Below are 20,991 nucleotides of genomic sequence, written 5' to 3' on the forward strand. Positions count from 1 at the left end.
CCCCCCCCCGGCCTTACTTCGCTATTTGTATTAGCACACAAAGGTGTGGAGCTTACTTTTGTAGAGGGATCCAGCGCCAGTCCTTCATGGCCACGGGCTTTCAGAGGTTTCCTGACCTCTCTGGTATGCGATGCAGGAACCTTTTCTCAGCTGTAGCGTATTCTCATAAGCAGAGGTTTTGAGGAGCTGTTCCTTTGCTGCACTGTCTGTTTGGTTTCCTCTCTGACCTAGGTCTGGTCCTTGGAGCAGCCAGACTGGCACTGTAAGATAGACGAGGGGTCAGCAGGGTTGGTGGCTTCATGCTGGAGTCCGGATGGTCGTCACATTCTCAATACAACCGAGTTCCATGTAAGTGTGAAGTCATGATTACTCTCCACGGTATCAGATGTTACTGTCTGCCCTTTGCCTCTTAAAATAACCTAAAGCTCTTAAAGCTGTAGTGGTGGTAAAGAATGCGGATGTAGTTCTCTCTTCATATATGTAATCTAGGTTAATTCCAGTTTAGATGTTAGTTCTTCTGTTAACATTTTATCCCCTTGCTTCTGATGATAAGATAGAAAATGGACAGTTAGCTCTGAAGGTGAGATTTTGTGTTTCAGAAAAGTGTAGGGATGACTGGCATTCATCAAAGCAATTTTAGAAATCAGATGTGGTGTTTGTAGCTCAGGGAAGGCTTAGGGTTTTCAGCAAAAAAACCCCCACACCATAAACATTGAGGAGTGGCTAGGGAATTAAAAAATATGGTCTTAGGTTTATTGACCTACGAGATGAAATTTAGAACCAGATCCTGGAAATACTTTCATAACTGTTTGATTTGACACACAGGAGTCAGACTGCTGTTGATAGAACCACTTGCAAAATTAAAGTTAAAACACCTGTAAGGGCTTATTGATTAAGAGCCATATTCTGGAATCCACACTAAGGTAGAATCCAAATCAGTTTGTGGATGCTGAGCACTAGGCTTGATGGAAGGCACGTGGAAGTCTGACTCTCTACCTTTATAGTCTTTGGATTAGAGCTGACGATTCATGTAATTCAGTACAATGGTGGATGGTCAGAAAATAGCTAAGAACTACATGCAAGACGCTTTTCTCTTTGCTGTATTTACTCTTACCAAAACTGTAGGTGGGTTTTAGGTGACATGTTATTGTGTCATAACCCTCGCTAGCACTGAATTCAAGTGTTACACTGCAAGATTTTTCCTTTTTTCATGCAAATCCTGATGTCAGTGGAATGTAGATGGGGGATTTTGTCATCTGTGTGTGCAGACTGGAGTTAGTGCAAACACTGGTGCTCTCCAGGGAACCTGTGGAGAAACTTGCATGCAGCTACGGTGTAGTTCCTGATGCACACATGGTGGAATTCTCTGGAAAGGATGTTTAGTGCTGGCTGGGGTAGAGATTTTCTGGCTATAAAGCAGTTTCTTCCTGTTCCCCTACCCCTTTAGATAGTGGGTTATGAGGAGTGATGAATTTACGCCTTAGTTTTCCTGGGAATGAATCACCCTGATGGTGATTAAAATAATTAAAAAAAATGAGTCCAGGATTTCAACCTGAGGTCAGTAAAGACATGCCTGCCAGTCAGGCAGAAGTGTTGTAGTCAGTAACCCAAACTGAAGGCTGGTGCTGTGTGCTACAAGTGAGTATCTCATGGCACGTGTGTGTGGGGGTGGACTAGCAAGTATTTATTGCCTCCCAACAGAACTTGGTTTGACCTTAGAGGATTTCATTAAGCCTTTGCCAAGTTGGCATCTGTGTTGGGATAAGTTTTCTTTCCAGCTGTAAACAGGTTGCTAAATTAGCTTTCGTCAGACAGCTGCCTGGGTTATGCCGATGTCTGAGTTGTGTTTACTCTCTCTCTGCTAAATCCATAGTCTGGTGGGACAGACGTGAGTAGTGCTTGAGGCAGAAACTGTCAGGATACTTAATATCGGTGTATTATGTACGTTATCAAATTCAGCGATTGCTTGGAGAGCTGGCAACCAGTGCAGCTTGGCTTTGGGGGCCTGACATTTTCAAACAGCACCAACTAATTACTCATACTTGTAATTCTTCAGGTTAACATGTGAGCTCCACTGTAAGATCACAAATAACTGCCTTGTTCCTAGAATTTTTTTAAAGGATATGGTTGTGCTAATTTATTTCTAGCAATCCATACTTACCTAGTGCCTCAAAAATTATTCATCAGCTAACTTGCAGTCGAGTTCTCTTTGTGGTCAGCATTATAGTGAATAACATTGTGGGTTTTTTGATGTGACTGGTGTGCAGTTGCTAGCTCGAGATGAGTGCAGCAGAATTCTGACACACGTTTCCAAAATCCGTTTTGACTCTGTTCAGTCTTTTGAGACAGGCAGCGATACTCTGTATGCACTTAATATTAACATATCATTTTGCATTTGCAGAGTTTTGATTGGAGATGAATCTGTAATAATATGCAGGTTTTTTGGGTCCCAGAATTGTTACACAAGGTAATGTTGAATGGTGCAGGTACCTGTCTAATCTCTACACAGTTACTGCAGTAAACAGCATGATATACAAGGCAATTAAATGGTGCAGTCTTATCGGAGGAGGTACATAGAGACTCTATCCTTTCACTTGATAGTGGATTTTTTTCACAGTAATGGATTAGTGGCAGATACAGAGGACTTCACTGTGCTTAATTACAGAAGTGGGTCTAGTACCTAGTTACTCGCCTCATAATTTTGAAAGTGTCTTTGTGCTCTATGTTAGCTTAAGTGTTAAGTGTGGAGAGGTCATTTTGTCAGCATCTAGGATGGAAGTCCTGCTGACATGTAGAAAAGATGTAGGCTTGTTCCTTAAACTCTTGCGATGTTGGAACTGGAGGAACTGGCAAACTGCAAGGTAAAGTACAGACTTGCTAGGTTTTACCAGGCAAAAACTAGTTTTAGTGGGCAGCCGGATACATTCAAAGGTACTTCCAAACTTGGAAGTGGTTTTTTTTTTCTTTAATTGTCTGCTTATATCTTAAAGGTACATGTGAGAAGTGGTCAGAATAGTTGCAACTCGATTTTTTCATCACCTTGTTGTTTATACCAACCTAGAGTACAGTTCTGTTAGGAAAAGCAGGTTGTGGGGGTGGGGAAAGGAGGTACTTTTTTCTTGATTTGATTAATCAAGAGCAAATCTAAATTAGCTGGAGAAACACCTTCTGAAAGCCTACTATGCAAAGTCTATCTGGAATCTGAAAAAGTTGGAACACCGTGTTAATTATATTGATTCATGCAGTGCACTAGAAAGCAGCTTGTTGACCCATAGTTATCGTTTGCTACTTATTTTGTAGCAGGTGCTTCCTCTCCTGCTGAAATCTACTCCATTTTGTGAGGCAGTTCTGCATGCCCTCAGTGTGTAACACAGCAAGCTGATTGCTAGCAGATTCCACATAATCAGTTTGTCCTGTGGAAGGTATTGTGCCAGGTATCTCTCCTCTTACAGTGCTGTTGTTCCACCCAAATTCGTAGACACATGTAGAGCTGAGACAAGAGCTGTAGATAAAAGATACGGAGAAGGCAAATGGATCCTCTGCTTCCTCCTGACTTTCATGTTTTGTGGTAGTTTGAAGATCAGCAGCATTGTTCTTGAGTGTTTCTTTTAAGAGCCATACCTATAAACTACATAGGTTGTGCTTTCTCTAGTTCCACGTTAGGTACTGAAGCATTAAGGAGCTTCTTTCGAACTACAGCAGCAGGGGAAGAAAGCGTGTGTTTCTGTGTATATTGGAGCTAATCCTTAGTAACTGTAAATGGCTACATTGGTTGAAAAATGCTTTCTGTCGAGGAATGTGCTCTGAATAAGCTTCTGAAATCCGGTGCTGACAGACACTGCTATGTAAGGAGGCCTTGTGACCCAGTCAAGTCTGGGACAAAAGTTGACAGTCATTTGAGATGCAAGGTTGTTTAAAAGTGTGTTTTTATCTATTGAAAATCACCAGTCTTACACCTGCCTATAGCTGTCAACATTGGGACGTAGTCCTGAACCCAGCACTGGAGACTGTTTATCACGTTACCATCTAAATACTTTTTATTTCTCAGCTGTTTTTAGGCTATTTTAAAAATGCTTCTGCTTTTGGTTTGTTTTTCCACTGCAAAACAACAGCTGAAAACTTCTCAGACACCATTATCATTAGGATTTGAGTTTGACAACTCCACTTATTCGAGTCATCTGTGCTAAAGAGAAAGTACCCCTCAAAATGATCAGTGAAGTGCTTGCTGCAGATTTAATTGACCACGATCTGTTCTCCTGCTGTAAAAGCAATTGTCTCTTCCCCGCAGAGTCTCTGAGAAAAGCAAGCAAGTGCAGTGCAATTTATTGTAATTTTTGAAGTGTTTGGCTTTCTCTTTTCACCCTCTGTGCAGTTTATGTTTCTGTCTCTCATAGTCATATCTGCTAGCTGTGAAATAACCTTTCTCGGGCTAGTTTACGGTGGCAGCTTGGGCAAGATTGTGAATAATGTTTCAGTTCCACTTGGGAATATTGTTTGTCACAATTTAATTGTAAACATACTGTTAATCCATGTAAGATAGGTGTGAAGTCCATACATTAAGCACATAATGTAACTTTCTCAGTTTATACAAATGTTTGAGTGTACACAGATAGAACAACTGAAAAGAATCCTAATTTCAGGAATCAAAATGGTGTGCTTTTACATATTTGTAACACTAGGCCAAAGACTTCAGGTTATGTGTTTGTGTGATGTGGGCAAGAGGTTGCAATGAAGTTACAGCATAACATAGACATAGTCTCTGACTTGTGGTTGTATGCTTCCCTTACTAGCTTGCAGCCTTTTCAGGAGGGAGATACTGAAGTTGAATAGAGGATCTTATTAGTTGTTATGGGTGTGTTGTGACTGATTTAGACCAAGTCGGAAGATGAAGTGCTTTGGTTATCTATCAAAGGGTAGTAGGCATCCAGTATAATAATAGGTCTTTGTTTTCAAAGGTGTATTTTTGTGGGTTTTTTGTCGACTGGGTGTAAACAACCCACGAGTGTGTGTTGGTTGTGTTCTGTAGTGTCTTCCCAGTACTGTGATGACATTACTGCGATTTATGCCATACGTGCTAGAAATGATGTGTTGGGGAGATATATGGGGCAATACAGTGCTGCTCCAACAATATCAGCGTTTAATGTTACTGAAACTTTTGAAGTCGGTGGAGTGCACGCTCAGCAGTTAAGTGCAACATGACAAGAATGAACAGGGAAACCATTATTACTGTCTTCTCTGGGGAGTTGAAAAACTTGACCCTTTTAGAGAAGGTTCTGTCTGAACAGCAAACAGAGGACTGCACCCAAGGATGAAGTGGAGATGGATGCAGAAAGATTTTTTAAAATGAAAGATGTATGTGCCTTTTCACTTCTGCAGTGGAGCCTCAGGCAAGGCAGAGGTGACACTAAGAGCTCTGCACGTGATGTACTGTTTCTCACCTCTAGAGATTTTCCTCTTCCTGCGCACTTGAGCTGGGTGTGAGCAGTAAGGTTTTGCCTTGTTCTGAGGCTCTGAGCCAGCTGATGTGGTCCAGGATAGAAGTGTGTTTGATGCACAGCAGGCCAGGTGAGTTGATTGTGAGGCCGAGTAGCAGCGCAAGTGTAAACTTGGAAGCCTTTGTCAGGAAAAATTACGATCCGGACCTCAGCATTCAAAGCTTGCAGCTGCTAAGCTTGTATTAAGTGGCTGTAGAATGTGTGTTGTGTATGCTGCATGTTTTGGTCAAGGGAGGAACAGCAGCAAGTACATTTAACACTGCAATTAATAGGAGCAAGCAGCATATCACTATTGCAGTTGCTATAGAAGAATGTGAGTAGGCATTGTGTTGGTATTTTTAAAGTAAATCTTGCATGAAGAGCAGACTAACAATGCTGTATTTTTGTATGTCCGGAAGCAAGCAGTTGCAGTGATAAAACTTGATTAATGTTGTTCATCTAGTGGATTCCTCTAGGACCTGCTAAACTTAAAGGTGGTACTATTGATGTCTAGTTGCAATATCATACCTGTAAAATGAAGGAAGAGAATAAACACCACATTAAATAGTGGTGCAATAGCTTTTCTACCTTTGGATAGAAGTGGAGTGGAATCCGATCTGGTTGCGCTCTTTCCTGTAATAAATTAAAAAAAAATTGATTTCTGTGTTGTCTCTTCAAGTCTCAGAAGTTTCTTCTGTATATAAAAAGCAGTAGGGAGAACAGCTAATACTGCTCTTTTGCTTTGGGACTCCACCTATCTTTGGAGGGAGGCAGAATTTATTAGGATTCTGTAACTTGGTTTGAACACCATGTTAATTACTCAAGTCATGCCTTCTAGCAAAAATGATAGTGTCAGCAATGAAAAAAACCTGCAAGTTCTGTTGCAGCGCACAGTCTATAGCATTACCAGGTAGAACAGATTCATAGGATGCTACCTTGGAGTCCTTTGTCACCATTGAATAGTACCATTGACTTCAGGGAAGGAAAATGCGTGTTGAGAGCAAACACGCAAAAACTGTAGCAGAAACTTCCTGCCAAGACTGCTGGTGATGCTGATGGTCTGCATCTGATGCAGGAGGATGATGAAGTGGTGGACAGTGCTGAAGTTTTACTTATTTAATGAATCAGAACTAGTTTTGTTGTTCAGTAGTTCTGGGAAAGATGGCTTTATTACTGTGGTGCTTTATTGCAAAAATTGTTTTACCTGCATCTCTTGTAGAATCTCTTACCTTGGTGCAATAAAATGTAGGAAAACACAAGAAAAAAATTACACTGGAAACATTCCTTGCTCCAGATATAAATGCAAAGGTTCACATGACATACTGATTAATGCACATATGTCTGGTGTGGCTGCCGTTGCTAAGGGAGCGTAAGTATTTGTTTTTAATTGAATAATCTGCAGATGGCAACGCAGAGCTTCCAGAATGCAGGCTGTGACCTTGAAGAGCTGTGGAGAGGCTTGTTTTGCAGCTGACTGCCTTCACTGCAGTTTTTGTGTTTTATGGATGCACAAGCCTCCAGAAATACCCCAAACGTGATGTTTAATGCCTTGCTTTGCATAGTGTATTTTGGTTCTTTTCTAATTCTTTCAGTAATTATGTAATGTTGCCGCCTTGTGGGTGGCTGAGGAGGGAAGAACAAAATGCAAATTAGCTGTCAAAACTGAGTCTGTCTAGAAGTTGAAAAATACAGCTATATTTTCATACTTAGTAGCCTTTTCCCAAGAGATAGAATGTTCCGAGGTTGCTGTAACTTCTCATCCATTCATCAATGCAAGAAACTTCTCATCTCTCTTCCAGATACTGTGATGGAACTGTGTTTTTCCAACTCAGAAGTGTCTATGTATGATACACTGGCAATCATGTAGCTAGATTCGTGCTAGTGTCGGTAACTTCAGTGTTAATGAAGAGCTTTCTTCCATATTGGTGTTCTGCATCTTATATACCCCTCTAGAGTATTCAATGTGCCTGTGATGATAATTTGGAATAAGTAACCTTGCTAACTGAAGGGAGCTGGGAGACAATTCCTCGCAGTCGCTTCTCAGGGCTTTGTGTTTGAGCTATGTAGAATAGCTGCGAAGTTTAATTAACTACAGAATGTATGTTGATCTACTTTGTGTTGCTGAATTAGGTTTATGGCTTTCTATTTACTTAATTTTTTTAATCTATACTAAACCAATACTTCCTTGTCTCTTTCTCTTTGTGACAGCTGCGGATAACTGTGTGGTCCTTGTGTACAAAATCTGTATCTTACATCAAGTATCCCAAAGCTTGTCAGCAGGGTAAGTGCCACAAATCTAACACCGGAATGGTATTTTTTAATATGGCAGAAAGGGAGAATGAATTTGGTGTGTAATGATGCAACACATGTTTCAGAACAGGCTCTGGCACCCTCCCTGCTGAGGGGTTAGCTTGCCCTCAGGGATGCAGGTCTGAGATCAGTCCCTGTGTGTCACCTGCTGCAATGCACTAAGATGTGCTCTGGGGTTGTCATATTCTCGCCGTGAATGAAGGATTACATCTGATCTATGTGCCTGTTCTTCAAATGTGCAGCTTTGTTGTGTTTGCCTCTGAAGGGTCCTTTAAGATGTTAAATTAAGCTGGATGCTTTGGTGATGAAAAACACTAATCCAAAGTGGCTTTTGTCATCTTTTACACATGAAGAGATTTGAAAGGGAAGCTCATGTCAGGACTGTCTAGCTGCATGGCTGTGCCTAGCAGTTTCCTGCCTGAGGCTTGTATATAGTGATATCCCATATATGACAAAGACAATTAAGTATTGCATATGAAGTAAGAGTAGGTGGGGAACCAATGCCTGGAAGTTGGTGGAGTACCAATGGTTGCATAACTAAGCCATTTAGATGGACTAAATGAACTGTTTATTTGAAGTCTGTGGTTTTTATATAAGAACTGTCTCGGTAATCAAATGTGGTTTTTTGAAGCACGCTGAAGTTCTGTAATAGCTGTGAAGCTGCATCCTTAGAAATAGTATATTCAAAGTTTAAGAACTGCTGGCACAAGCCAATTGGTAACACTATACATTGCCTCGATTAATGTGATCTTGTGTGAAGATACTTTTCCTTGTCTTTTTATGTCTTTGAGTTGGGAGTAACTGCTCTTCATTGAAGAATTGTCAGCTATTGTCTTGCTTTCTCTCTCTTTTTTTTTTATTAACTTTGTGTCGTGTGCAGGGATAGCTTTCACTAAGGATGGCCGCTATATGGCAGTAGCAGAAAGACGTGACTGCAAAGACTTCATTAGCATCTTCGTATGCAGTGACTGGCAGCTACTGAGAGTAAGATATGTCCTTGCATTCCACTGCTTCAGCATAGACTACAAGCATATGTTGCAGGCTGATTTAGAATCGGTCACTTTCGTAGTCTGGTTTTAGACTTACTGATGCATTTTCTGTCCAGCATCTGGCTCTTCCACTGGCCTGCAGGCATACTTCCGTAGCAGTATTCTGTTCAGGAGGCCAATATATACTATATGTGCATATAGAATTTCTGATGGAATGCAAAAGTTCAACCTTTAAATTCTTGCATGACCTTCTTCACAATAAACTGTGCTACAGGTTACAATAAACTGTGAAGGATGCACACTAGGATGTTGTAGAGGACCAGGTGGATCTGAGAAATTAAAACCCATTAAGAAATAGTCCGTACATAGCATCACCTCTGGTTCAGGAATTCAGAGTCTCATTAGAAGCTGATAGCCAAATTTGGGAAATACCACTAAATGCTTGTCATGTTCCCAAGCTCTTCCCTAATGATCCTGTACCGGTCTTTCTGAGGCAAGGAATTAGGCTAGCTAGATTTCTTGACTGATTCAGTGTAACTACTTTTATTTTCTTATGAAATGCTGTTCATTTTAAGGTATAGCAACTTTTTGCCCTTTCTGTAAAGGGAAACCAAAGAAACAGTGAATGCAGCACACTAATAAGAAAGAAAATATTTCTGTTTCTACGCCAGCATATAAAAGGCTCTTTTGCATTTGTGGTAGCACTTAAAAGGATAAAACTGAGGATTATGTTAGGTTAGATGCAACAGTATTTGTTAGTGTAATATTTCAAATGGTTTTGTTTTTTCTCTTTTGGGGGCAGCATTTTGACACTGAAACGCAAGATCTGTTTGGGATTGAATGGGCTCCTAATGGCTGTGTTCTGGCAGTGTGGGATACGTGTCTGGAGGTATGAGGAAAAAGCAGATTATTTTCTTGGAGAGTTCAAGCTGGTTTTTATCCGCCATGTGTAAAGCAGTAACTAAAATAACTAGTGTTACCTTTTTTTTTCTTTTAAACCTAACAGCTGAACTCAAACCATTTTAAATATTATACTTGTATTGGTAATGGATGTCCTTACAAGTGTATGTCAAACCATTACGTAAAACTTTAATGGCAGCAAATTATCTTAGTAGCTTTCTTTCTAATTTATCTTGGGAAAAAAAAAAAGATTGTAAACATTGCGGAAGCCACTGTTGAAATAATGAAAGAATAATGAAAGAATTCTTCTGTAAGACTCTTCTACCATTTTACTTTACATTGCATTGCACTGTAATTTTACAGTTAAGTAAAAGTACTTATCCAAAAAGTTAGCAAGGAATATATAAATTGCTGTCCTCTCTGATCTGAGTATGTGAACTTCTAGGTATAGAAAAGTGTCTTCCTGTGGCCATAAGGTTATGGGCAGTATGATCAAAACAGCCCTGGGAATGGGCAGGGTTGTAACATCCCTAATCAGATGGCTTGCAGAAGCTGAAGGAGCATGAGAGTCTTCCATAATGGCATCTGCTACTGATGTTGTTGAAGAGTGTTGGGCTGGATGGGCCATTGTTCAGGCCCAGTGGGGCATTTGTGCTCTTGGGGATGGGGTGGACGTGTTCTGTGAGTGCCAGAAGAGCCAAACTGGAAGCCTAGAGCCTCTTGTCTCAAGTCACAGATAAGAGACCGCGCCCTTTGTATTTAACTTGCTGCATTTTAAGCAGGGAGAGTTTGGAAGGAATAATTTCGCCTGTCTGTGGCTTTCAGCAATATTGTTAAGAATGAATCTATTTATGTTTCAGTATAAAGTATTGCTGTATTCCCTTGATGGCAGACTGCTATCCACGTATCGGGCTTACGAATGGTCACTAGGCGTAAAATCAATCGCCTGGAGTCCCAGCAGTCAATTCTTGGCAATTGGCAGCTATGATGAAAAGGTCAGAAATAGGTTTATTTTCTCTCTTATCTAAACCATTTGTTGAACGTCGTCGTAACAGTTTTGTCTTGCAATGCTTTCTTGAATTAGGTGCGTATCTTGAACCATGTTACTTGGAAGAAGATCACAGAGTTTGAGCATCCAGCAACCGTTGCTAATACCAAGACTGTAAGTATGGATCCAAAATCCATTGAATCATTACCAGCACTTTGACGCTGCTATTTGTATCCAAAAGATGCTAGTAAATACATCTCATTTTGGAGACCTTGCTTTTTCCCCTCCTAACGTGTAAATGGAGCTTGGGAAATTGCAGGAAAAAATGGGGATGTAAGAAAAACAGAGGAATCCTTTCAAGTTCGATGGAATACGTGTGTACGATCCTCTCAGCTTTAGCACTAATAGGTGCCCAGATGACTTCTGTCACATGCCAGTGTATTTTGATGTATATGGTGATTGCATACAGATTTGGGTATGCAGGTGATGGCGAACTGGGAGACTTAACAGGAGAGATTTGTCTCAGCTTTATACAATTTGTGACTCTAAACAGTGTTGGAACTGGATTGTGATTAGATTTACATCTTGTACGTACAAGCTCATCCAGCTCACCTAAAGAGCATTTCCTGTAAACATCTGTCATCATTTATTTTTATCCTTGCGTACGTGTATATGCAAGGCCCAACAGATTCTGGGTAGTTGGCAGCAGGTGGAGAGCTGTAGCTTTTGTTCCAAAAATCACAAGCTGTTCTCATCCGTTAAGGTAAAAAGAACACACAGTGTTAGTAGTGCTGCATGCCACTGCAGAGGAAGGGCTAGTCTTGCGTCTGGACAGATACCCTGTAAGAGTTGACGTGTAGACTGCAAGTCTGCAATATTCACGTGACTCTGTTGATGTCTCTTAACCAGAAGCAAGGCATGATCCATTGAATGCACCTCAGCAAAACTCCTCACAACTGAAAAATGCCCTTACTTCCAGTTAGGTGTAAAATATGTAATGGAAATAGCTCTGTTAATCTCTCCTACAGAGAGAGGAAGTGCAGTTGGTGCATTTTATCCTGGTGCTTGCATTTGGGAATAATATGTTGTAGGCACACTATTAAAATATTTTTGCTATTTCCTTCTGCCGTGTTGCACTTTGCTTGCATTTATTTATGATAGTATTTGATTAAAGATTCTTTGCTGCAAAAATGAAATCTATGTTCCCATTGTAATGAAGATGATTTATTGTACTGCCAGATTTAGCTCTTGGGAATAATGAATGAGGTGTGCTCTGGCAGACTCGTTCTTTGTTGTCTTCAGTTTGTCACAGGAGTGTTTTCTTGATCATGGTTCCAAATAGTAAATGATTCATTGAGAATGCTGGATTTGATATTTGCCTACTGAAGCCCTCTCCTCTGCTGATGAACTAGGGGATGCTGAGATACAATACGCTTGAAAATGAGTTAGTGGGATGTCGATGATTTGGTAAAAGCCCATGTTCAAATCCTCTCCGAGGCCCTTCTGTAGAACTCTCACTTGTTTCTTTGTAGATTGTGTATAAAGAAGTGGAGAAATCCCCATCTGTTGAAACAGAGAGACTTTCTTTCCCTCCAACAAGAGCATTGGCTAGTTCTCTCTTCAGCACAGAAAGTAAATGTAAGCCAAAGTTTACTAAAATGAGACACTTGAGTTTGCCATGTGAAGTCTTTCTATAAATAAACATTACAGGCGAACTCTGCCTCTTTGATATTGGAATGGATCCTCTGGATGCTCTGCTCAAGGCTCCCAAGTTAACTGAAGATCTCCAAGGGCAGTAAGCATCCTGCTAGGGGGCATGCTGTCTGCATGGTGGTTTGAAGGCAGGTTAAAGATTAGTGGGATATTGTAGAAAAGAACTGTAATTGCTTGTGTGTAGAAATAGCAGACAAATCTCAGTCCTGGAGTCACTTGCAAAAGTTGTCTTAACCTTGTGTGGATTTTTTTCTGATTTGTTCAATCTATGCAATGTTATTTCATGACTTAGTTTAACTGTTGCAGATAACTACTAGAATCAGATGAATTATTGCAATTAAGAATCTTTATCCTAGTGTGTGGCAGTTCCAATAATTTTAAAAAACCCAAAAACCTAATCAGAAGGTGTTACAGTCTTGGTGTCTGTTTTAGAATAGTAATTAATTCCTTAGGTATGAGGTTATCTAAAAAAGCAGAGCATGAAAAAGGCCATTTGGCTTTTGTCTAAGAAGCTGTAGGTTGTAGCAATGCTTTAAATTTGCCTCCAGACAACTGGCTTTGAAACACTAGAGATGGCAGACAAAGTGTGATTGGGTTTTTTCTTTTCTTTTTTTTTTCTTTTTTTTTTACTGTCTCATTGTGGTACTGAAATCACCTTTGTTTTGCTCTGGTGTTTGTTTGAAATACTAGTTAAAAGGTAGCAAAAAATTTGACCTTTCCTTTTTTTTTTTCATAGTTTAACCTCAGACTTGCCTGGATTTCCAGCCTTTCTTTTTTTGTAGAAGGGCAAGAATAGTAAGGTGTTTATATGAAGACAGAGTATCTTGAAACAGTTGAAGTTTTTGACTGGAACATCTTGGAGAAGAGTAAAATATGGTCCTATCACTTCAGAGATGAGGGGGTTTTTAACAGTTGGAATTTAAATATTTTGTCCATTCGGGCTTGCTTAGTAAAGTACTTTTATTTCAAATTCCAGATGACATTTCCCAGGTGCCAGTTTCTTTACAGTATATCAAACCAGTTGCTGACAGGGCCAATCCCAAAATGGGAATTGGGATGTTGGCATTCAGTCCAGATAACTGTTTCCTGGCAACCAAAAATGGTAAGTTCCTACTGCCCTATATAGAAGGGGAAACTTACTCATTGTATCTGGTGTGTTTTCATAAAAGAAATGAGGACAGTAATTGGGTCAGTTATCTGGCACTATGAGGAGACTCGTGGCCCTACTTAAAATCTGGTCTCTGTTGTGCAAACATGTAACTACAGAGGAAATTCAGCCTATGTCTTCTAGCGTATGTGAAGTATTGTGAGCTGCCAGAACTGCTTGTCAGTGCATTAACTCGGTCTTGGCTTTGTATTTAATGAAAATAGTATGCTTTTTGTATTTCTTCAAATATATGTGAGCTGACTGTATTGGAAAAGGAAATAGACAAGTCCTTCCACCTCCATTTACAGCAAGTGTCTCTTGAAAGGCAGAATTCTTCACAACCTGTATTAGGGGGCTTCCGATTACCTCAAATAATGAAAGTCATGGAATTGACATTTAATCTTTCCCTTCGATGGTCCTGAAGGGCTGTTTATGTCTGGATGCAAAATCTGTGGTTCAGATGCAAAAGCTGTCAACAGCAGCGTAACGGTGAATAATTTGATAAAAGCCAGTGAAAGACTGGAAAACAAACTAAGTCGCTTTTATCCTTTTTGCAATATTTCCAAGGCAAAATTGAAGGCACTGCTAGGCAGCGCTCTAGTGGTGTTAAACCTGTGGTGTACCTAAATGGTTTGTGTTGCATTAGACCTTAATGCCATTTCTTTAAAAAAGAAAAAGTGTGATCTTTTTATCCTTCAGGTATTTACATGATTACCTCTTCCCTTTCTGACAGATAACATTCCTAATGCTGTCTGGATTTGGGACATTCAAAAGCTGAAACTGTTTGTAGTCTTAGAGCAGCTGTGTGCAATCCAATCTTTCCAGTGGGATCCACGACAACCTCGACTTGCTGTATGTACAGGAAACAGCAAAGTCTACTTATGGTCCCCAGCTGGCTGTGTGTCAGTGCAGGTTCCAATGGAAGGTAAGGCTGCCTGTGGTAACTTCCACAGGCCATCATCAGCTTCTTATTTGCAAAATAGTTTTCCACTTACAAATGGGTCCAGGTGTTATCATGTGTCAATGGCTCAGATGTGGGTTTGGAGCTTTTTAGAAATGGGTATTTCTCTCTTCAAAAAAGAGGAGCTCGTAAGGAGACATAGCAAACTTGATAAAATACATTGAGGACCGAGCACAGGGGCTAATGATTTAGTTGTTGCTTCAACTGTGTGGTGTGTCAAATTCTTTCTCAAGATTTTTATTCGTATGAGTTTATTTACGTAGAAACTGTAGTTGTGCAGAATGCCAAAGTGTCGAAATACTCTGAAATGCCTATAGTGTTTTGGGGTATTCTGAAAACAACTACACTACAACAAAACACCAATGGGGAAAAACTTGCATGGTAAATTCGATGTGGAGAGATAGAAGAACATATGTGAACCTGAACTCTGAGTCGGCCCGGGTGATGAGAAGTTTTATGGTTGGCAGTAAGTGATACAAGGCCGTTAGCTAGATCATGTAAATGCCATTCTGCATATTAAATGGAAAAGAAATCACAAAGATTCAACTTCTTCCTTTCTACACAAGGAGCGGCAATATCATGGGGGTATGCAGCTCTACACCGGTGAGCAATCTTGTGGCATCTATTGGCACTAAAATGACGAGTCTACAAAATCTATGCTTGTACATGGAGTACAAAGTAACTGTAGGTTTGGGGGAAAAAAGTCAATAACACAGCTTATGTGTACTGTTGTGTTGGAGAACAGATTGGCTCTGCTGCAGCAGTAACAAAATGGAACGCCCTGTTAAGGCTTGCAAAGTGGGGAGGGTATTTTTTGCTATGTGTGTGACTTACCCCAGCTACCTTTTCCTAGAGTAAGAGTACGGACTGTCAGCTTCTTGCTGACAAACTCTGATCTGTTTCTGCAGGTGACTTCCAGATTGTGTCTCTCTCCTGGCATTCTAGTGGAGACTCTATGGCGCTTCTGAGCAAGGACAACTTTTGTTTGTGTTACTTAGAAAGAGAAGAGGTGAAATAACAATCATTTGCATTAAAAATGCTTGCAAGGTTGAGGAGGAATGAAGAAAGGGGTCAAACCCTGTTGCCCAATCTGAAGTTTCTGTATTTATAAAATATTTATTTGAAGGAGTGTACCCAAACTCCAGTGTGTAAAGTACTGTGATTGCATTTGAATGAAGTGAGGTAGCAACTGAAATGTAGAGAACGAGGTCTGGATTTCAAGAAAACTTTAGTATTGATGTAGTTGAACTTTCTCTTCAACTTTGAACTATGAAATCTTACTCTCTAAAATTGTAGCTGTGTGTATATAATGTATAGCTATTATTTAAATTTTGTAATTTCCAATAAATATTTTGATAGTTACAAACTTGGTATGACTCTAACTATAAACCTGCATGTCTCCATTCTGAAGTCTGTTTCTATATTATCAGTGATGCCATTATGTAGCTATTTATCCCAGCACAAGGAAACAGTTACCTGCCTGCAACAGTGTATGGTTTATATCTACTCTTGTAAGGCAACAGATGTATTAGAATTAAATATTGTAGCTGAAGCAGATACATCAGTAAGATGCTTTCTAGCAAATCACTTACTGTTAAAGCAAACCAAGTTCTTTGTTCAGAAAGCAAATTAAGTCATCTGTAATAGTTTTTGCTTTTTCACCTGTTAACATCTTAGTCTGACAGTAATTGTGCCTGGTCTACTGTAGATTTGTACTGAATCTTTACAAGAAGGATCATAACTGATACTTTAGAATCATATATGACAGGCAACTGAAATGGGAGCTTTTGGCACTAGATAGTTGGGTCAAACTGGAGCAGACAGTTCAGCGGGGAAAGAGCAATTGGACTATCCTTTATCTTTAATTGGAGTAGCCAACCACTGTATTCTTCAAAGGAAGGGAGCCTGTTGTTTAGGAATTTATTGGACGTTTTTTCTTGTGCTACTTAATTTCACAGCCTCAGTCTCCACAAAATGAAGAACAAAGAACACAGTGAATTGAAATTTCAACTTTACTGCTACATTAATGAAAATGAAATAGATAGCTTAGGAAATGCATTGAGAGGGGCATGCAACTTGTTGCATTTCATCATGACTTCAGCCTTACATAAGTTTCATCAACACACATCTACTTTAAGTTCACTGCAGCACAGCATGTCTTCAGCATTGTAGTTGCACAGATAAATGCTCTGATAAAATAGCACGCATAGAAGGTCATACACAATGAAAAAGCTTGTTAGAGTAACCTTGTGGACAGTTTCAGTTGTGGCATCTCTTATGCTGCTTCTGAATTTCATTTGTATGTGTAAATCAAGATTGACGTACAGTGCTTAAAGTTTTATCTGTCTCCATTAAGAAGTCCTGTACTGCTACTGTCCTAAAGTAGAGTAGATTTAAAAAAAATGCGAAGAATATAAATCTAATCAAAATATAATTCCTTTTCAGTTTTATAAATAATAGCTTTGAAGGCAGATGTGTTTGTGAGGCTTTTGGCAATATTCTCTCAGAAGAGTCTTTATGCTATGGCTGCAGCAAGAAAACATACATAAGAAACTAGGAAGTTAGACTCAGTTCTCAGAGGGAGGTATTTTTTACAAAAAGCTAATAAACACATATTCAGCCATATACTTCAGTTGACAAAGTAATAGTTCACGTACACTGCTTCTGAGCAGATGTAGCAGTACAGCTTTAACAAAATTTGCTGACTCTGTTTTGCAAAAGAATGACTGACAGAGCTTTCAAAATTCTTAACAGGCATTAATCAAAATGCTAAGATTAGTGTAATTGTGACCACTAATGCCTCTTTAAACAATACAAATCAATCCCAAGCACACTACATGATTTGACACCATATGTAGGGACACAACTGTAATACAGCATGAACATTCAACTGCACCTTGGCTATTTGTGTGGAGTGTTTGTGGCAGATATCAATCGCACTTAATTAACAGGGAAGAACATGTAATTAGGAATGGAAAATACAAGAATAACACTACCTTGCCTCTGCTTCAGATGAATCTGACCTGACCATAACAACCAGGGCCTCCCGTGAAAACAGTCAGATCCACAACCACCGCCTTTCGTTCCCCTAAACTTCTTCACTTTGATTATTGGATATTCTGCCACACGGTGTGCTCTCCCCAGGAGACCGCTATCAAATCGCTTTCCCTTGAAAAGATTAAATGCAATGAATTTTAAAAGGCAACGAATTTTAAAATCCAATTTTGCCTCTTGTCATGGAGTAGCCAAGTTTGGCCTCGTTGTTGATGAAGGACATCAATCCCAGGTAAGTCTCGATCAGAAGAGGACGCTCCAGCACTAGCACGCCATTAGCCCTTCCTGGCAAGGGGCACTCCTTATGGGCTTTCTTCACAGCTTGAATTAGCTGAGCTTTAAAGTGTTCCAACTGAAAGAAGAAAAAACAGCTTGATGTTTTTCCATTGTTTTAAAAATTGTTAGGCAAACAGCTGCTGATGTTGAATTGTAAAGGACTAACACTAAAGCCATAGCTGTCGTGGATCTCATGTGCCACGATAAACTTTATGTTCTGACATTTAACCTTAATGATAGAGGTAACACCATACCAGGATGCTATGTACACGTAACTTAACATGGGCTGGATGCATAAAGATTCATCAGTGAGTTTGTTTATGTCTGATTGTAGTTCTGCTGCCTTTATCACTGATGTGTTGAACTTAAATTACCATAGTGTTCTATTTTTAAGGAAACCTTCAGAGGAAAACGACTTGCAAGAAAAACTGAGAACCACCTAAGTGAAGGCTTACAGTTACCAATTAAACTATTGAATTAGCTGGCAGTCCTAGAGGAAAAGTGAGGTATCGGCCTGTCAGGTAAGCAAGAGCAGGAGTAGCACCAAGATCCATTTTCTTTTGGGTTTTACAGGACACTGCACCTTTGAAAGTTTCAGCTTCCTTCTTGTATAAACCATTTGTGGGTAGCTGGCAAAAACTGACAGTTGGGCTGCCCTGCAAGTCAAAATTTGGAGAATGGGGAAATGTAGCTTACAGCTCTAAGTTCTGTTTCTTTGATTTAACTACTCCTATTTGATTTAACTGCTATATCTTTTCAAAGCAATCCAAGTCGTATCCAGCCTATGAGATCAACAAGCCAACTAGAATAGGAGAGGTGACGTCCTTACTAGGCAAAGGGATGCAATCTTCTCATCAGCATCTGCCATTGGATGTTCGGTGAAGGTGACATATGGGATGTTTGTGGACCACGGGTTCCATCTGTTTATGAAGGAGGCGCGACTTTGCTTGTCCCACTGAATTCGAATACCGATACCTTCTCGCCTGATTGAAGACGGCAGAATTTATATGGTAAGACTTTAGAGTCTCTGAGGCAAGTTTAATTAGAAAAGTACTGTCTGAAAGAGACCTGCTTAAAACTGGAAGCTGAAATACAGGTTTGACAGTAAGTTTTTCCTCTAGAACAGCAATAGAAGAATTCAGCCCCTAAAATATGCCAAGGTACATTCTTATAAGCTGAGTGCCAAAAGGTTAACCTCAGTAGACACCTAGGCTACAACGCGTGAACTGTATTGCCCGTGGTAGCCTGCATTTATGTACAACCTGACACACGCGGCTTTCTAGTAATGCTGACATGGCACTACTTTGGCTGCTACTTACTGCATTACATAATGGTGATGACCTTCTGCTCCCAAATCTATTCATCTCATCTTGAACGTCCTTCAGCAACTCGCTTTTAATGTAACTACTAACTGTCCCAGCAGAACAGCGGCTGCTCTGAGGTGGTCTCACGAAGCTTTGGTAATTGTTTACAAAGTGACGTGAGCAAAAGGAAGCATTCTCAAACCTGTCCGATGGTCAGTGACAAAGGCTGACAGCTCAAACTATTTACAGTAACGATACAAGAACTACAGTGACGTTACGGTATTACTATGTCAACTTACCTGTTCAGAGATTTGGGTGGGAACTCAAACTCTCCTACGGAGATGGTATCAACTGCACTGAGGCCTATCCTCGTCACGTGCTGGCACTGCAGGCTGATGAAGTTGTATTTGCAGATCAGGAGGGACCAATCCGTGATAAGAACGAGACGCTCCTTCTCGTTGTTCCAGTGATCAATTCTGGTAAGACAACACCGCTCAACTTTAGCAGTTTTAATTGCTGGCTAGAAACACTTAATGGCTTGATGGCTAGAACAGTTGCTAAGGACAACAAATTAGTAATGCTGTATTTTCCATTATGGCCTTTGCTTTGAATCAGCAAGGCTGATAAAGAGGTTGGATGTCACAGCATAGTCATGTTACAACATAGGAAAATACTAAGAAAATCAGAGGAAGCCTGAAGATCGTGAGAGCGCGCTCTAGTGCTATCTCTTGTTATGTGAGACCGCATGCTACTGAATGGGGCAGGCGAGTCTCCAACAACTCTTCCAGTAAGCATTTAGTACTGTGCTGTTAGCGTGTTGACACATTTGCTATATTATTAACTGCATTGGTACATGTTTGGGGAGAGAAATAGTTTTCTTTAACCGTGTGGTCTGACTTAGTCTTTTCCTCTGTAAGAACAGTCTGGACATTCAAAACTTGTCAGTTTCTTCAAATTTCATGAATAAGAAATCTGAGCTTTCCCCGAGCGTTTTGCCACACTACATTGTTGTATGACCATCGCAGCTATACTGTTTCATCCTTAGGGCAACCTAAGAGTAGGTTGTGTTTTCACTCTAAGGTTAATAAGCTCAGCTTTGAAACTAGCACTTTTGGAATCTGCTACAGCTTGCTTTTAGTGTTACTGATTTAATTGTCTCTCTTTACAAGAATTAAAAATTGTCTATTGTTTCAAAAGGGACACGGCCGTAAAGCTGGCGAGACCAAAGCTATCCTCGTTGTGTAAAGGTAAATGCAAACAGGGGGACCAGGCAATGGGCTGGGGCGTTTCCACCTGCCGTGACCCTTTTTTCTCTGCCTCTCCCTGCAGCTCAGGCTTGTGCCGTGGTGAAAGGACCGAAACCGCCCCTGCCTCTCCTGCTCGCCCCAAAGAGCGCTCGGGGCTCGCAAAACCTGGCCAAGTGCTGTTCCGAAGAAGCGGGCATACCCGGCTCGCGCTTTGCTCCTCAGCCCTAGTCCAGGTACGCCAACTCTCGGCCTCCGTTTATGTTCCCTGGCGAATTCGAGGGCTAACGGCCCGTAACGCGGTGCGCGGGGACGGCTTCCGATGCAGTAGCCAACTGGAGCCCCGTTAGCGGCCTTAGCGCACGAGTGAATTCCGTGTTTGTACTGGCCCTTGTCGCCAGTACCGCCGCGTCGGGGCCTCGACGGCCGGTTGGCAAGCGCCGGGACGGCACCGAACGCCGACGGGACGGACTGGGGGCCAGCCTAGAGCTTCTGCCACCCACCCCGGAGCGTCGGCCCGGCGGTACTTACTCGGTGAGCAGCCAGACGCTCTGCACCTCCCCGTCCTCGGCGGGCAGCACGACGGCGCGCAGCTCGTTCACCGCCTGCTCTATCGTGCCGGGCTAAACCG

At 40.9% G+C, this 20,991-nt stretch overlaps 2 protein-coding genes across 3 annotated transcripts in view; one reads left to right on the forward strand and one right to left on the reverse strand.

The window, feature by feature from the left end:
* The window catches only part of WRAP73 (WD repeat containing, antisense to TP73), a 16,968-nt gene extending 1,335 nt beyond the window's left edge, over positions 1-15,633 (forward strand). The window contains exons 3-12 of one of the 2 annotated variants that reach the window (XM_010565374.1): positions 232-348; positions 7,683-7,755; positions 8,665-8,768; positions 9,576-9,662; positions 10,534-10,668; positions 10,758-10,835; positions 12,194-12,299; positions 13,351-13,476; positions 14,255-14,446; positions 15,391-15,633. In XM_010565374.1, coding sequence (XP_010563676.1) covers positions 232-348; positions 7,683-7,755; positions 8,665-8,768; positions 9,576-9,662; positions 10,534-10,668; positions 10,758-10,835; positions 12,194-12,299; positions 13,351-13,476; positions 14,255-14,446; positions 15,391-15,500 — 1,128 coding nt within the window. In that variant the 3' untranslated portion in view covers positions 15,501-15,633. The remainder of the gene's footprint in view (positions 1-231; positions 349-7,682; positions 7,756-8,664; positions 8,769-9,575; positions 9,663-10,533; positions 10,669-10,757; positions 10,836-12,193; positions 12,300-13,350; positions 13,477-14,254; positions 14,447-15,390) is intronic. The other variant, XM_010565375.1, reaches the window with a different exon arrangement.
* Positions 15,634-17,693: 2,060 nt separating this feature from the next.
* TPRG1L (tumor protein p63 regulated 1-like) overlaps positions 17,694-20,991 on the reverse strand; it is a 5,305-nt gene continuing 2,007 nt past the window's right edge. Inside the window, exons 2-5 of the mRNA XM_010565392.1 lie at positions 20,892-20,983; positions 19,416-19,592; positions 18,642-18,795; positions 17,694-17,888 (exon numbers count right to left, since the gene is read on the reverse strand). Of these exons, the coding sequence (XP_010563694.1) occupies positions 17,694-17,888; positions 18,642-18,795; positions 19,416-19,592; positions 20,892-20,983 (618 nt within the window). The remainder of the gene's footprint in view (positions 17,889-18,641; positions 18,796-19,415; positions 19,593-20,891; positions 20,984-20,991) is intronic.

The sequence above is a fragment of the Haliaeetus leucocephalus genome, unplaced genomic scaffold, assembly GCF_000737465.1.
Source record: "Haliaeetus leucocephalus isolate CR32 unplaced genomic scaffold, Haliaeetus_leucocephalus-4.0 Scaffold190, whole genome shotgun sequence".
NCBI classification, from domain to species: Eukaryota; Metazoa; Chordata; class Aves; order Accipitriformes; family Accipitridae; genus Haliaeetus; species Haliaeetus leucocephalus.